Source organism: Ptychodera flava, chromosome 15 (genome assembly GCF_041260155.1).
Source record: "Ptychodera flava strain L36383 chromosome 15, AS_Pfla_20210202, whole genome shotgun sequence".
NCBI lineage: Eukaryota > Metazoa > Hemichordata > Enteropneusta > Ptychoderidae > Ptychodera > Ptychodera flava.
Genome location: NC_091942.1, coordinates 24220200 through 24236706, shown reverse-complemented (window position 1 = coordinate 24236706; position 16507 = coordinate 24220200). Strand labels below are relative to the sequence as shown.

Genomic DNA, 16507 nt, shown 5'->3' with positions numbered 1-16507 from the left:
ACTAGACCTGTGGTGAGACAAGCAAGCAATGACCGAGTCATCATTTGAGTATGTGACATACTCAAAAGCTGTTTCAAAATATGACATTTTTATCAACAATAAATCAACACTCCTTCTTTGAATTCAATCGGGTTAGTTTATTGATAAAATTAATACATATGTATTAGAGAAAGACTGTGACGTCTTTGATGGTCGTCATGTGACAAGATAAGGTCATCAATCCGCCCAGCCCTCCATAAGGAACATAAAAAAGTCAAGGTCAAATTTCCGGCACTGCTGAATCATACCCTTAAGTTAACCCTGTAAACTCGGTTCGACGGTAGATCTCTGCATGACGTCATGGATTACTCGGGGGGGGGGGGTCAGCTGAGGGTTCAAAGGGTGAAAATAAACCTTGAGGAAGTTCTGTTTGTACGATTTGTCTAGCTGTTTTGACTGATCAAGTCTTAAAGGCAAGGTTTTTATGTCAGCGTGATATGGTTCGGTTGTAAAGAGGTATTAACTTGAGACTTTTGATTGGCTTGAATGTAAGCTAAACGTTCGTTGCAATAATCAATAATCTTTGAATTCAGACAATCTTCGTCATGTTATATTAATGTTTTGGTTCATTCAAGATGTTCGAATCCTGGTGGTAAAAAAGAAGGTGGAAACCTGACTCGGACACAAATGTGTTTCGATGCCAAAACCTCTTTCGATCGTGTTATAATGCTGAAGCGGGTAGAAGAAGTTGTTTCAGGATAAATGTTACACGAAATAGCTCAGGACAACATTTCGATGAAAAGATGCCCTTCAAATGTTAAATTCATCCTGATATTCCGACATGTACAATACGTTCAGCCTCGTACGTCCGTTGTTTCTGACTTTCAATTTGCTTCAGGTGTTCACGGAAGTTTTGATTCGTCCCGCAAAATCCAATTTTTCTGGTTCGTCACAGATTCCCACGACCGAAAAGTTGAGAAATTTCTGTAAAATGGAAGATTAAGTTTGATTGGATTATTAGTGCGGTTTTGGATGAGTTCGGACAAACATTCTAGTACGACGCTGTCATAGTCCGCGTGAAATTTATTTGCAAAGAGTTGAGGGCGCGTCGCCAGGTAAGGTAGGTCCCGCCAACTGTAGACGCAAATCTGTCGGACAAGCTTTCCTTGACAATCTCCTGAAACTGAGCCTTGCCATATCTTGGCCCTCGTCAATTCAGCCAGGGGACCACTAACGTTTCTGCCCAAAACGCCGGGAACGCCGGGAAGACGACTCAGCGTCTGGTAGAAATACTCATCGGGACACAGAGATTCGTTCAACCAGGTGAACCACGTCTGTCCAACCTTAGTGTAGAGGATGAACCCGACAAATTGTCTACTGAGGGCAACGTGGAGTTCACCTTTGAAAATTGGCCCGGCGAAAGGTTTTGGCAAAGTGTGCGGTAGTGTTGAATTCACAACCTCTCCCTTGTTTATGAAATATTTAAATTTTTGCCTTTCAGGACTTGTCCTGAGCGAGCTGCTCATTACGTCACTCAGTCCGTGATATTCTTTCAGTATTTGGACGATTTCAAGATTCGTTTTCAGCGGGAATTCTTGGCCACTCAAATTCAAGTAATACTTCCACTTTTCCGGGCGTTTCAGCAAGTCCGACAGGCAGTAGAGCTCGGCACGAACGACCTCGATGGAACACCACGTCACTCTTGCCAACCTGGAGGCGACGAAGACGTTGTCGAAACATTTCGCGATCGCCCGCATTGACTTGTGGACATGCAATGATGCCTTGCGGTCTATATGAATGCAGTAAACGTTATGGGGTCGATAAATAGTCCGCAGCAAAAGCTCCACCTGGCGAACGGACTTGTACATGTAAATTCCGTATGCGAGGGGGAAATCCAGCTCTTCTTGAGTAACATTATACTTGAAATACCTCTCTGATGTGAACTTTGTACAGTTCTCAGCTAACGAATGGAAAGCAGCATCGTGGGGTATACGGGATTTTAAGTAATTATTCTTCGCTTCCACTGCAGTTTTGTTGATCACAACGGTTTTCATAAAAAGCTGGGAACAAGAAAAAGAACCAAATGTTCTTAGAGAGTCCATGTCATTAAACAGTCCCTCGTACTTGAAGTCGTAAGAGTGGTCGAAATTTTCAGCATCTGAGAGCTCTCCGCGATTCGCCTGTTGCGCGCGCAAGACGTCTTCCATTGGGCCAAGCAGTCCACGTGACACGCCGGAAGAAGCGAAGGGCCAAGAGAAAGGCCAATACCGAAGACAAAACATCATATTAGAAAACAATGCAACCGCGTACAGTGTTTTCCGTTTCGTGCGTCGGAAACACAGCCTCATGGCTCGTTGTCTTCTTATGGTAATTCTCCGTGCAGACTGGTGGAATCAGCGCCTCCAACATCTGATATCTATGAGCGGTTATCAGGTTGTATCAGAGAGACGACCAGTTTCGAGTTCCTTCCCTGAAATATATAAAACGATCACAAATTGTAATTTACTGCTGCTAATTCACTATAGAAAAATATAAATATATCGGCAACTGAAAAATGCTGCTTATCTCTTGTGGCACATTTGAATCTTCATCAACGTTTATTCACTGGAAGTCAATAGACTCAACCATCAAAAAAAATGTTTCTGTCAAAACTTTATAGGACAGTTGAGAAAGGCAACTAAAGTATATTTCAGTCATTCTGCTGGAGATGTGTCATTTTCTCATTTACTGGTTTTGAACCGAACTGAATTTATGATTTGTTCGTTAGAGTATCGATCAATTGTCAGTAGACATTACCAAGTAGTGACTGTAATGAACACTGCGCCCTAAAAAATCCAAGGTCTGAAAATGGCCAGGAAGTGTGCCTACCAATTTGAAATGTTGTCCTGTAGAAAATATGCAAAGATTACAAAACGTCGGGTTGTGCTCCGGTTTGTCGAATGATATTTGAAACGTTGCAAAAGAGGAGTAAGATGCTTTTTCCTTGCAATGATTACGGCAAGACTTGAATGTAACCATTCATTTTGATTATATTTCGAAAATTTGGAGATTCGAGTATTCACAGAGAGAAAGCCAGTTGAGACAATGCTTTAAATGTCTTTGCAGTATATCTGACATAATAAAGCGTTGGGTGCACATTACAAAAATATGACAAAATATAGAAATGGGATGCCCAATGGCGTACTTTGAATCTAAGGACGGGTTGGGTGTATAAGATAGCTTGCCAAAAAAAAAAAAAAAAAAAAAAAAAAAAAAATATATATATATATATATATATATATATATATATATATATATATATATATATATATATATATATATATATATATATATATATATATATATATATAATCAAGCGTTTTCTGGGTGATTATACTATTCATCATATACGTTCTAGACTTGTACAGACACATTCCATCCCTACCCCGCCTCCTCTCTCTCTCTCTCTCTCTCCTCTCTCTCTCTCTCTCTCTCTCTTCTCTCTCTCTCTCTCTCTCATTCGCCAAACAATTTTGCTTTGCACCATCAGTTTCGTCGTTTCCAAAAAAGTTGTAGGAAAGACCTCCAGGACACGCTCAACATGGACAGCATTGCATTTATCTAATCAATCAAGACTGCTTTAAATCTAGACTCAAAAGCCTCTGTAACAATTTACGTGCGTAATAACCATTCACCAGTACAAAGTGGCGAGGACGACGCGTGTGGTTGAGGGCGCTTTCATGTGCAATTTTTGTAAATGTTTTGTGCCAATACGTATGTATGTATGTATGTATGTATGTATGTATGTATGTATGTATGTATGTATGTATGTATGTATGTATGTATGTATGTATGTATGTATGTATGTATGTATGTATGTATGTATGTATGTATGTATGTATGTATGTATGTATGTATGTATGTATGTGTGTACGTAAGTACGTATGTGCTGAAATAAAACTGATATAAATAAAATAACTGAAAGTTGTGAAAATAATGCCCATAGCTACAAACATATAACCTAGCAAAGAATGAGAACGTGTTAAGAAGAAGAGTCCGTTTGTAGATATTAAATTCTAGTGTTTCAGCTTCTCTGTTTGAAAAGTTTTACCAACGATAGAAAATCGTGTACAGCCTGATATACGGACCAGTTTGACGCAAGCGCATGAGCAAGGGTGTCAACAGAGAGCTATGAAGTCCTACGTTGCCACATTTGAACGGAAAGGTTGCCACATGTCAGAGCGACGGGACAGTGTACAACTGTTACAACACATTAATTACGTCAAAATTATTCCTCCATTTCCTGAAATCTCCCGACAAAGGAATGAGAAGCGGCACTGAAGGTGCAAACGGGCGGCATTTAGTTGCCATGGCAACTGCGATACAGCCTGAAATGTCCGGATGTAACATTAAACAGACACCTTGTTGTCAAGTGACGTCGGTTATCTGTCAATGAGACTAAAAAGGAAAGATCACTTCGCTGCAGGATTTCATTCATCGAATGACAGCGACCTTACTAATGCTTTCATGTTTCTACCTTAAATTTGTGTCTGTCAAAGCGTAGACTGTAAAGTTCCTCTTTCAAAATGGAAGGGGAGGGGCATTCCACTTTGAGTACTCCACAACGAACAAACAAAATTAGAAACCAAAGGAGTTTTGATTCTGCCTCAACAATTTACCACAATTGCGTGAATACCATTCCTGAGTACTTCATTACTTTCTCTGATATACTGCCCCCTACTGGGCCTACGCTATATCTGATATACTGCCCCCTACTGGGCCTACGCTATATCTGATATACTGCCCCCTACTGGGCCTACGCTATATCTGCTTCTCGCGCTGCTTCTCGCGGACCACTTACTGGATGATTAACCTTCAAATGGCATCGTGTCTGAATTAAAAGGGGAGAGAGAGGACAGAGAGACACAGAGAGAGAGAGAGAGAGAGAGAGAGAGAGAGAGAGAGAGAGAGAGAGAGAGAGAGAGGAAGAAGAAGAAGAAGTAGTACATTATTTGTATCGATAAAAAAAAAACAGGTAGCGCTGGTCTCATACTATCTCAATAATTCGAGAACCTACTGAACACTCGACAAAATATTTAAAGTTACAAGCGTTACTCCTCCAAACTACCTTCAAAAATCCATGGAAAACTAGAAGAAAGCTTTACCCTTTTCCTTTACTTTTTGCGAAAACTTCAACACTTGAAATATAAGAGTGACGAACCTTTCCGAGAATCTGTTTTCTTTACACGAAATTGTTGAACCTGAATTCTATACATCAAATGTTATTACTCCCTTCGAGGCAATAAGCGCCTTGAAAATGAAAAGTATTTGTCACAGGAAGTCATACGCTTTCACAACAAAAATATAACTAATAATAATAATAATAACAAGGCAGTATTGCTGAAGGCAATGAGTACTTGGGCCGAGATAGAGTAATTTTGAGGACAATATATACTACTATTCAAATATGGTCTTGAATTTCCTCCTGTCAATTAGGCATTTGATGAACTGGTTATTAAACGAAGCAATGGCATGACAACGGCAAAATATGTCTAGCAACTTTTGTGGAGTTTGAGGCAGGGGTTCTTTATTTATAGTGAAATTGCTTAAACTCCTTAAATATTCAATTTACAGCAAATTTCTTTGTTCTCGATGGTAGATATCTAATATTTAGATGGGCATATTTAGATTTCTACCCTATAGTTATCCCTATATACCAAAAATCGGACATCCAGCTCTATTGGCTTGCTCAGAATTAGATATGCACATAATTAATGAGGTACAATATGTGGTGTCATAAGGTGTCCCATCATACCATATATGAAGGGTGTAGCCCTTGTGGTTACTGAGTTGTGGACAAATATATATTTGAGGTCAAAGGTCATTAGGTCACGTGACATTTTGTCAAAATAATTGTATTGCTAAGTTATTCCTATATACCAAAAATCAGACCTCTAGCTCTATTGGCTCGCTCAAAATAAGATATGCGCATAATTAATGAGGTACAATATATGGTGTCATAAGGTGTCCTATCATACCAATTATGAAGGGTGTAGCACTTGTGGTTACTGAGTTGTGGACAAATATATATATTTGAGGTCAAAGGTCATGGAGGTCACGTCACATTTTGTCATAATAATTGTATTGCTAAGTTATTCCTATATACCAAAAATCAGACCTCTAGCTCTATTGGCTCGCTCAAAATAAGATATGCGCATAATTAATGAGGTACAATATATGGTGTCATAAGGGGCGACGTCAAAAGATTGATGTTTGAAAAAAAACTAATTGCTTAAGTTTGGGGGTGGGGGGGGTTGGCCAATTAATTTCTGTGCAGTCAAAAACGATTTAACGTCTTTTTGGGAAATTTTACGATTTCATGGCTGTTTTTTGTACGCTAAAACCGATCCAGTCACCCGTATTTTTGTTACTTTATAATGGTTTTCAATTTTCATTTAATTCAATGGTACATTGGTACATCGTTTGAAAGAATAAGTACAGGGTATGAGTCCGCAATGTTTTTCAATTTTAGGTCAGTTAAGTTAGAAGGGGGGGGGTCTGAGGCCAAACTTAAGCAATTAAGTTAGATTTATTATATTGAACTTTTGATGTTGCCCCTAAGGTGTCCTATCATACCAATTATGAAGGGTGTAGCACTTGTGGTTACTGAGTTGTGGACAAATATGTATATTTTAGGTCAAAGGTCATTGAGGTCACGTGACGTTTTGTCAAACAAATTATATTGTTAACTTATCCCTATATACCAAAAATCAGACCTCTAGCTCTATTGGCTCGCTCAAAATTAGATATGCACATAAATAATGGTACAATATGTGGCGTCCATAAGGTGTCCCATCATACCAAATATGAAAGGTTTAGCACTTGTGGTTATGGACAATAATGTATATTTGAGGTCAAAGGTCACCAAGGTCACATGATATTTTGTCAAAATGTCTGAGATATCTGCGTAAACCGATGGACTCACTCACGGACGGATATGACCCAATCTATAAGCCCCCTGGACTTTATCCGTGGGGACAATTTAAAACTGTGTCACTGCATCCTTTAGGCAATATGAATACGATGAGAAACTAAATTTTTATTTTTCTTGGCCTCATACATGGGAGTCTACGGAGAACTGCCTTATACATGGGAGTCTATGGAGGTGTAAACTAAAAAGTCCTTTAACACGGCCAAATTCGTTCGCATTGAGAAACAAATCGACGTGCATCTGTATGGGGTTGGGTACTATTCTTGTGCAAAGTTTGAAAGAAATTGACCAGGGCATGTCTGAGATATCTGCGTGAACGGACGGACGGACGAACTGACAGACCAAACCTATAACTCCCCCAGGACTTCGTCCGTGGGCACTAAAAAACAACACAACAGTTATTACAGCTACACCGGCGGTAGGTTCATATCCAGAGCCCCGTACGGTCTGCCGCCGTCGCTTGAAAACAATCTCATTTAACCTGGCCATATGGACAACTGTGTTTGGGCAGCTGGATGCTTGACTTCCTGGAGAACAGCTGTCACGTTCAATCTCAGGATTATTTGTCGATCAAATTTCAGTAAATTTACCTCACCTAAATGAAATTTTGTCTCAAGGCTGAAATTTCGCCGAAGTTTGACAAAATTGCATCGATTTTTCAGGTTCATATCCGACATTTTTGAGTTTTGAGTGCAGACAGAAATAAGTTTTGAGGCAACATGGCTGCGACCCCATGTTGACCCCTAGCCCTGCGTACGATGCTATGTGCTACAGCTAACACACAGCATCGTACGCAGGGCTAGCGAGAGAGTTGCCGACATCGACTGTTATTTACGAGAAGTGAATAAAAGACTGTCATTTTGGAAGCGATCGAGTAGCTGAGGTAGGCTGGGATACGACTTGGGCCCAAGAACGCTGAATTTCGGCAGTAATTTGGCTTTTTACGTCAAGTCCCAAAATGGATTTGAAGTCACCGACCCTACGTACGGGTCTTTGCAGGGCTGTGGTGAGCTGGGCGATTAGCTGTAGCGGAACACACAGCATCGTACGCAGGGCTAGTTGACCCCAAGTGAAAATGTGTTCGTGATCAAATCTTCCTGTATTTTTTTCAGAATTTTCGACAAATTCATTGCTTCTTAAATCTTTTGTAAAATATAAAATACTAAAATACAAATGCGATGTGCCATGTCTCCAGATTTCTAAAATATAGTTTGATGACCGTTCGACGGAATACTCATTTCGCAAACTTGTGACGCAGTTGAAATTCAATACTGACCGCCAAACAATCTTAGTGAGACGAGATCATTCTAGACACCTCCAAATTATCCAACCATTCGCGTTAGAGTTCAGCTCGCTCAGAGTATCATAACATTCTTCGGCCTTCGTTTAGATCGACCCTAATCTCTCCCATTTAGGAAATAAATACACGAGCCACCTTGACAAAACTTCGTGCACCATCCAGGACCAAACGCACTACAAATCTGTCTTGACGTCATCATCTCCTTACATGGTAATCGGCATACCGTATTTTTTAGCAAAGGAGACACAGAATACGTCGGAGTATTCAGTTTCAAAACGTATTACATTGTGTGATGTTGTCAAAAAAAGGTAATGTTACTGCAGTGGTATAAATTACAAAACACAAAAGTTCAAATCAGTTTATTTTGGACTGGCTTTACCCAACATTTCATATTGTTTCTTATGCCAGATTTGACCACGTGCTTACTGGCGACCCTTTACATGCAAATTTTGTGTCAAATGGTGTGTTCTCCTGGAAAAACAACGTACGATTTCTATATGAAGGAGGCAAAATTTGCCCTCAAAACTCGAAACCACCCCTTTATGGGGTGTACCTAGCTATTTTGAACGAGCTTCTCGAATCTGCAGCTCAATTTCGAAATGATGGTCTGGTTTTCTCAGCTCAAGGATAAGTGTTCTCCATCGCTGTGGGCATTACTATTCTCAACTGGGGGTACAGTTTCCAGTCGTAATGTTTTTCATTGTGTCCAGGATATAAAACCTTTCCTTTTTACAATTTTACTTTGATTAACACTAGTCCACATCTTGTCAGCGATTAAACATGTTTCAAGTTTAAATGTTAAATTCTGGTCTCGAGCCCTCTTGTTCGACCAAACTGAAATTACCCCTCCCACTTTGGCTCGTCCAGTGGGTGTAGCAAGGGTCGTTACATCGCCTAGGAAACGGAGGGTGCATTATTGTTACATTTCGATGCACATTTTGATTATATTCAGAAGATTTTGTGGCAAAAACTCAGATAGAGAAGCATTAATATTCACATCTCACTTATTCAAGACTGGCTGAGAGCAGCACTTCCATTCAGTTAACATCATTACGCCATTTATTATGCCAAGAAAGATGAAGCCAAGACATTTTGCCCTCCCTGGTCTCAGCCAGGAATGGTTATACCTTACAGAGTTTTTTCCCACGGAATGAAAACAAATGTACTTGGGCTGAGGCCCAAGTACAATAATTTATTTGTAAAGCGTCTATATCCGCAATAAAGTGGTCAAGGACACTGGCCGGGCATCCAATCCAATCGATCGCTCGCAGTGACGTGGAGCTAGCGTTTATGGGGGACAAATAACATTAAAATATCAAAAAGAGTACTAAATTAAAAAAAAAACTGCAAAAATATTGAAAGCCTGATTGAAAAAGGAAAGTTTTACATTGGTTTTAAAAGTCGACAGGCTGCTGGGAGAAGGCCGGATATCTAATGGAAGACTGTTCCAGAGCATGGGAACTGCTACACTGAACGGACGATCTCCACATTTCTTTGTGTGTGATCGCATAGGACAAAGTCTGAACTGATCAGCTGACCTCAAGTTTCGACACGGAACATAGAGTGAGATCATATTTGAAAGATAACTAGGATCAAACAATGAATACACTTAATGTCAGGACTAACATCTTAAAAAACAATTCGCTGTGTCAACAATTCGCGGTGTCACCGCTGTGAAATCAGGACTCATGCACCGATATGAAAGTTTTTATACAACCAAAAAAGAAAACCAAATTCAGTGCTCTTTGAAAAGTTGCGATCGATTCACTGTCATTCTCTGGAGACATAAACGTTTTCGATTTTTCATACAAATTACCAATGGCTTCATCGATAGCTTTGAAATTAGATTTTCAACTTCCTACATGAGACGTCGTTCCACTTTATTTACAATATGATTAAACTGTAATTTAGGATAAATTTTCTCGGTCTTTGGGGAAGACATTTTCGTCACCAAATCATATCATCCCATCGCTTCAAAATTTGCTTGTAGATTCTCTAGGATAACTTTATTCGGATTTTGATTAAATTTGCATATAAAAGTTTTAGTTCGATTTCTCGCTTTTGACCTCTATCTTGTTCACTGACTTTAAAATTTCACTGGTCAAACTCACATTTCTTCTGAACATCTGGGAGCGTGGTGTCATCGAAAGAGGTGTGTCTAAACTTACTATTCCATGTATTGTTACGTGTATGCTGACTGTAGTATATAGGAAAGTACTCCGATTCTTCGATGTGCATTGTCTATCGTTTCTATAAACAATACTTTGGAAGAGGGATAGAAAAGTACGAATAGTATGACTGTTAAAACACCAACAAAATAGTAAAATTATCGACTTAAGGTGGTATGCACCTCGAAAGTTTAACTTTTGCTCAAACTTTCCTCAATGAAACTTTTAACCATTCTCTTAACAGATCAAAAATAAAAGTTTGGAATTAGCGTTACAAATTACTCAACATATTCAACGATTCAACGATATTCAAAATGGCCGCCATCACCGTGTCGACTCGATAGAGTGAAAGTAAAATTCACAATTCTAAAAAAAAAAAACGAAGATGGTGAAATGTTGTTTTTTTTCTTTTTCCAAGGCTTTAAAATGAGCCCCCAAATAAAGTGGAAGATCAAAAAAGAATAACTAGAAATTTGAGAGTCCGAATATCTGTCCCCAAGGCGCATTCTAATTTACAGCGAATTTAAAAATAGCTGGGAATTAGAAAAACGTTTGTGGCGATAGAAACAAGTGACGCCACCTGCATTCATTACAAACGTTCTCCTTCGATAAATTTTGCAACAATTGAACCCAATACGACGTTCACTGTGCCACAGTCGACATCGTCAGCGTTGCAGCGCTCCCATTGTTTGTAATGAATGCTGTTGGCGTTATTTTCTATCGCCACAAACGTTTTTCTAATCACCTAAGCACGTTGTTATTCCAAGCTACTTTGAAATTCACTGTAATATATCCATAAATCTTCTCTACAGCTCTGAAGTGTGACTTTATGGTTTTAAGCATAAGTTCTTTCAAGATGTTTTCAAGAAATTTTGTAGTAAAGAGACCTCGCTTTTTAGTGTCCACCATTGTGGGATACTTCTCAGGGGATCATAGTGGTTCCATAATGTCTGTTTCTTGGGTTTCATGCATCTTAAAATAGTCAGACAGATATCTATCTATAGATAGACATAGGTATCGTTCTGACCATTACAAGATGCAACTTAAAGCTCCATGAGCTGTATCTTTTGGCTATTTTTTTCAGAACTTTTGTTTTGTGGTTTCCCTACACTTTCTGCATTGAATCCCTAAACTGTGCCAAATATTTATCATATCAACACAACCTATATGAGCACAATCTCCATTGTTGTTGTTGAAAATTATATTCAAGTCCGGACTAGAATTCATCTATAAACAATAAACAATAATCACTACACACATAAATGCTGTGTTGACAAAAAGAATACTCGAAATTTCAGCATGACAAACGGATTAGAGACAGACACGGTAGTTGATATACAGGAGCAGAATACTAAAAAACTTGCTACAAGTTACAGCTTATGTCCCTTTAAGATATTATTAACTTGTACTGGAAGTAATTTGAGTCACTGTTATAACGCTCAGCTTTTGGTATCGAACGCTGTAATTTCCAGCGAGGACATCTGTATAGTTTGGTATATATATATATATATATATATATATATATATATATATATATATATATATATATATATATATATATATATATGATTAACAGTGTAGTTCCACTATGTAAGTTCCATGTACTTTGCAGGATCCAGCATAGCAAGCTGCTAATCAGCTGAATATGCTGTGTGCGAGTGAGAGTAAAGTTCACAATGGCTGAAAATTACTGTCATCTCCCCCTTGTCATTATTTTGTCCCAAGGGCCGATCTAATCTTCAAACGCTGCAGTTTTGCGTGTTATGAACAGCATTTACTGCGTTCGGCGCTTTGACCACATTTATCGTAGATTGTCGACGCAAAAATTTTGGGTAGTTTTCTTGAGAGACTCGTTAGAGTTTACTGTCTAATCCGCATACAGCCCTATCGGTATTTAAATCTTCATTCTTTAAAACACAAACTTAAAACGAGAAATCCATGACATTTTATGGTTAACCGTTGCTTGTAAGGTCAATTACATGTTACTGTGCATTTGACAGCTTCACACGAAAGTAACCTTTCAGGAATCAATTTATCAAGGTTGTCACAATCAAGTCTACATCGCTATATCGCTTGTTTACGAGACTAGTTACATTTTGACCTGAAGTTGTAATAAACCTTGTGATGAACATGGTTGACCCCTGGACTTTGATACAGTTTTTCCACTCTTGTCCAAATTTAATGACTAAGCTGTCTTTAATGTTTAAATAGTTAGTAAATATATATATATATATATATATATATATATATATATATATATATATATATATATGTGCCAAAATAACCGCTCTCAAAGTCCCATTAGCTGCAATTTGCTTACAAAAATATCCAATCTTTGAAGAAATATCTTTGAAATGTCAACTCTAAAAGTATTAAGCTGTTAAAATATAAGCTGTGCGTTCGTCGTCAATGTGTGAAATTTGTTCTGTGGTCGTACCTCGCTAAGCATTTTTACGTAAGTTGCATTTTATTTCAAATAATCTTATTAAAAATACAAAAAGATACAGCTAATGAGGCTTTAAATCCTATCATGCACTTCATTTTATGCTGACTGGAGGTAAAATATGGAATAATATTAAGCGTAGCTGAAATAACGAGCCAAAAAACATTCTTACGACAGCGAAACCGAGAGCCGGTCTTGTAATGTAAAGGTTAAAGTAATCCACGATATGAATTTTGATCAAAGAGAACGAGTATAGCATTCCATTTGATGGTTCGGATGAGTTGACATTGATGTGCCCACGCCGTACTGCATCCTTTCATAAGTCATACCCGCTGTTCTAACTTGACCCTGGAACGAGCCGTCCAAGGACAAGAAAGCGGCGGGTAGGCCGTAAAAGAATCCAACCATGCACAATGAGAGCACTTTAACACCTGCGTATATTCGACGTTCCGGACGAAATGTTATTGAATGGTGGAGACAGGAAGCATTGCAGGGAAACTAAAGGTTATATATTTGTAAAGGCCTTTGTTATAACCATCTCAGTAATGAGGTGATAATTTTCCACACAGAAAATATTACAATGAAGGTCCAACGTGACTAAATTCATGTATATGGTGAACACTTATGAAACTAAAATTTATTAGATGCAGCGAAAACTGTACCGCGCCAAAACGTGTAATATCTTAATAATCGAATTAGTAAATTTATAACGCTGATTCATATAATCGTTCTCATTTTATATGTAATGTGGCTCTTGTTACCAGCATAAAACGCAGTGATATTATTGCCCCAATGGCTGCGAATTTTATGCATTTTTTCATGATTTTATTTTCAAACCAAAGCTGGTTCGTGTAAATGTGCTAACTAAAGGACATGTATAGAAGTATCACTGCTCGCTGATTTGGACCATGCCTACACGTTTCAGCAGGTTAAATAATAAACGGGTGCCGCACTAATAAAATGGCGTCCCCATGAAGAGCATAAAAAATGCAATATTGTCTACACATACACATCGTGATCATAAAGGAAACAAACATGATGCCGTTTTCTTGAATGCACGACACACAATGGCCAACATTTTTGTTGTAATCTTTATGTTCTCTGCCACATGATTAGTTGTTCGAAAATGGCGGGAAATCTAAAATGATGTAAAAACGTTTGAATTTACATGCCACTTTCGACACGTATGACAGCGTTCTACACATTTTTCAGTCTTAATGGTTCTCATGTAAAGAAAACTATTGGGAAACAGGATATTTTGAGATCAGTTTATTACACATTCGCAGCTATTGGGGCTTTAAGTTGCTGTGATAACATAAAACATTCTGACAACAACAGAGGACCTAAAATCCGAAGGAGGATCCAATTGTGATTACATTCGACTGTTGAATTGGTAAACCGATTCGTCTATTGCCCACTCAAACTAGTTTACAGCATTGAGCTACTTCGATAACAACGCGTTTGCTTTAGAAAAGAATATTCCACAAGGGACCATATGGCTTGCAGTGCACTGCATTATTGACAGGAAGACTTAGCACTTCGTTGAAAGGGTTCCTCTCAAAGTATAATTGGAAGGACATAATTGTAAAATGGTGTCAAATATTGGATTATGACAACTACTTGTTTTTAGAACAATTTCGTTTCACAAACTTATTCCGGCAATAAATCTCATGAGCACAGTCAATTGCCATGTGTAGTTACAGTCTGTGATGGGTGAGTCCCGTGAAAGGCGTTGCCACGCATACATTCACATGCTCGTCTAGACTACAAACTGGTCATTTTTTGTCGCGTAAAAGTCTACCGATGCGAGTGTAAATGAGTTATAATATAGTCTGAGTGAATTAATAGTAAAGGAAGGAGTCTCATTATATTGATGTGACGTCATGCAAAGTGACGTAATCCTTTCTGTAATGATTAAGAACGAATTGCTTATCGAGAAACCAAGCAGCTCCGGCAATCGTGATTACTTCTCGTGTTACACGAGAGTCTGCACAATCTCGGTCGTACGTGATGTCATACACAGACAAATAACTTGATCAGCCCGTTTGACTATATCCAAGCTGCAGTTTTTACCTCGTGTCTGTCTTTTTCCCGCCGTTTTTAAAACAACGATGCAATGACAGCTGGGTATATTCTAACGTGTTTGACAGTTATAGGTCTACTTGTAACAGTTATAGGTGTACTTGTAACAGCATATATCATTGGAACTATTCCTGCGCCGAGTACATGTCAAGCGTGTATGATTTACTGACTAGCAAATAACATTTATTCAACTCAGACATCGAAGTATGAAAGCTAATCAAAAAAATTTGACCGCGACTGCAGCAGAAAAAAAAGCTCGCTGCCTTATTTTCCCAAAGGGCGAATTTCCTGCGTACATGTAGCTGTATTTCAAAGCAATGACTGGCGGTGGCTGTACGTCAATTCTGTATTCAGCTGCAACTTCACGAACGCTACCCTGGGAATGCAATAACAACACATATCTCTCTGTTTGAAAATAGCGACCTTTCGACGAGAAATTTATTTCCCTGTTCTCAGAATTATATTAGTAATTTCATCTATGCCTATTTTAAGCGAACCGTAGTTGATCGTCGGACTCTTTGAAGTCTTTTCAATGAAACACACCAACGCATAACATAACATAACATAACATAAGATAACATAAAATAACATAGCATAGCATAACATTGACATGTAATTTTCAAAAAAGAGTCTTTTCTCTAACGACAAGAGGTCGGCATCAATGTATTTTCCCGCCCTCTATTGTTGCCTGCCGGCTATATTGTGCAGCGTGAGTTAAATGCGCCAAAGTAAGAAGCGAAATGCGGTACACTTAACGGGGAGATAGGATAGACGTCACATGCATTTATAGACGGAAAATTGTTGGAGGTCTTTGGAAACACCAGTCTCACGGACGAAACGACGAGGAAAAGTAAATATTAACAGAATACGAACTAAACGTAGCACAGGAGACTTCCGGAAACGGAAATTAGAATTAAACCCTGCAGAGAACACTATTACCGAAGGAACAGAACGATTTATAGGATGTAGCGACAATACACCATACGATATTATATCTCATATGATATAACATGATATGATATGATATGACATGACATGATATGATATGATATGATATGATATGATATGACATGACATGACATGACATGATATGATATGATATGATATGATATGATGGTATGGTGTGATACAACACGACACAATACGGTTCAGTATGATACGATAAAATATGATACGATAAAATATGAAGTGTTTTCAATGAAACACACATGGCATAACATAACATAATATTGACATGTAATTTTCAAAAAAAGACTTCTCTAACGACAAGTGGTCTGCATCAATGTATTTTCCCGCCCTTTATTGCTTGCCCGCCGGTTTTATAGTTCAGCGTGAGTTAAATGCACCAAAAGAAGTGAAATGCCGTACAGTTAACGGGGAGATAGAATAGACGTCACATGAATTTATAGACACGGTAAAATTGTGGAAAATTGTAGGAAGTCTTTGGAAACACCAGTCTCACGGACAAAACGACGAGGAAAAGTAAATGTTAACAGAATACGAACTAAACATAGCACAGGAGACTTCCGGAAACGGAAATTAGAATTAAACCCTGCAGAGAACAC

At 38.5% G+C, this 16507-nt stretch overlaps 1 protein-coding gene across 3 annotated transcripts in view; it reads right to left on the bottom strand.

Moving 5' to 3' along the window:
* Positions 1–119: 119 nt before the first annotated feature.
* The window catches only part of LOC139151611 (beta-1,3-galactosyl-O-glycosyl-glycoprotein beta-1,6-N-acetylglucosaminyltransferase-like), a 60342-nt gene continuing 43954 nt past the window's right edge, over positions 120–16507 (bottom strand). For all 3 annotated transcript variants that reach the window (XM_070724525.1, XM_070724527.1, XM_070724526.1), the window contains exon 2: positions 120–2449. In XM_070724525.1, coding sequence (XP_070580626.1) covers positions 882–2327 — 1446 coding nt within the window. In that variant the 5' untranslated portion in view covers positions 2328–2449 and the 3' untranslated portion in view covers positions 120–881. The remainder of the gene's footprint in view (positions 2450–16507) is intronic.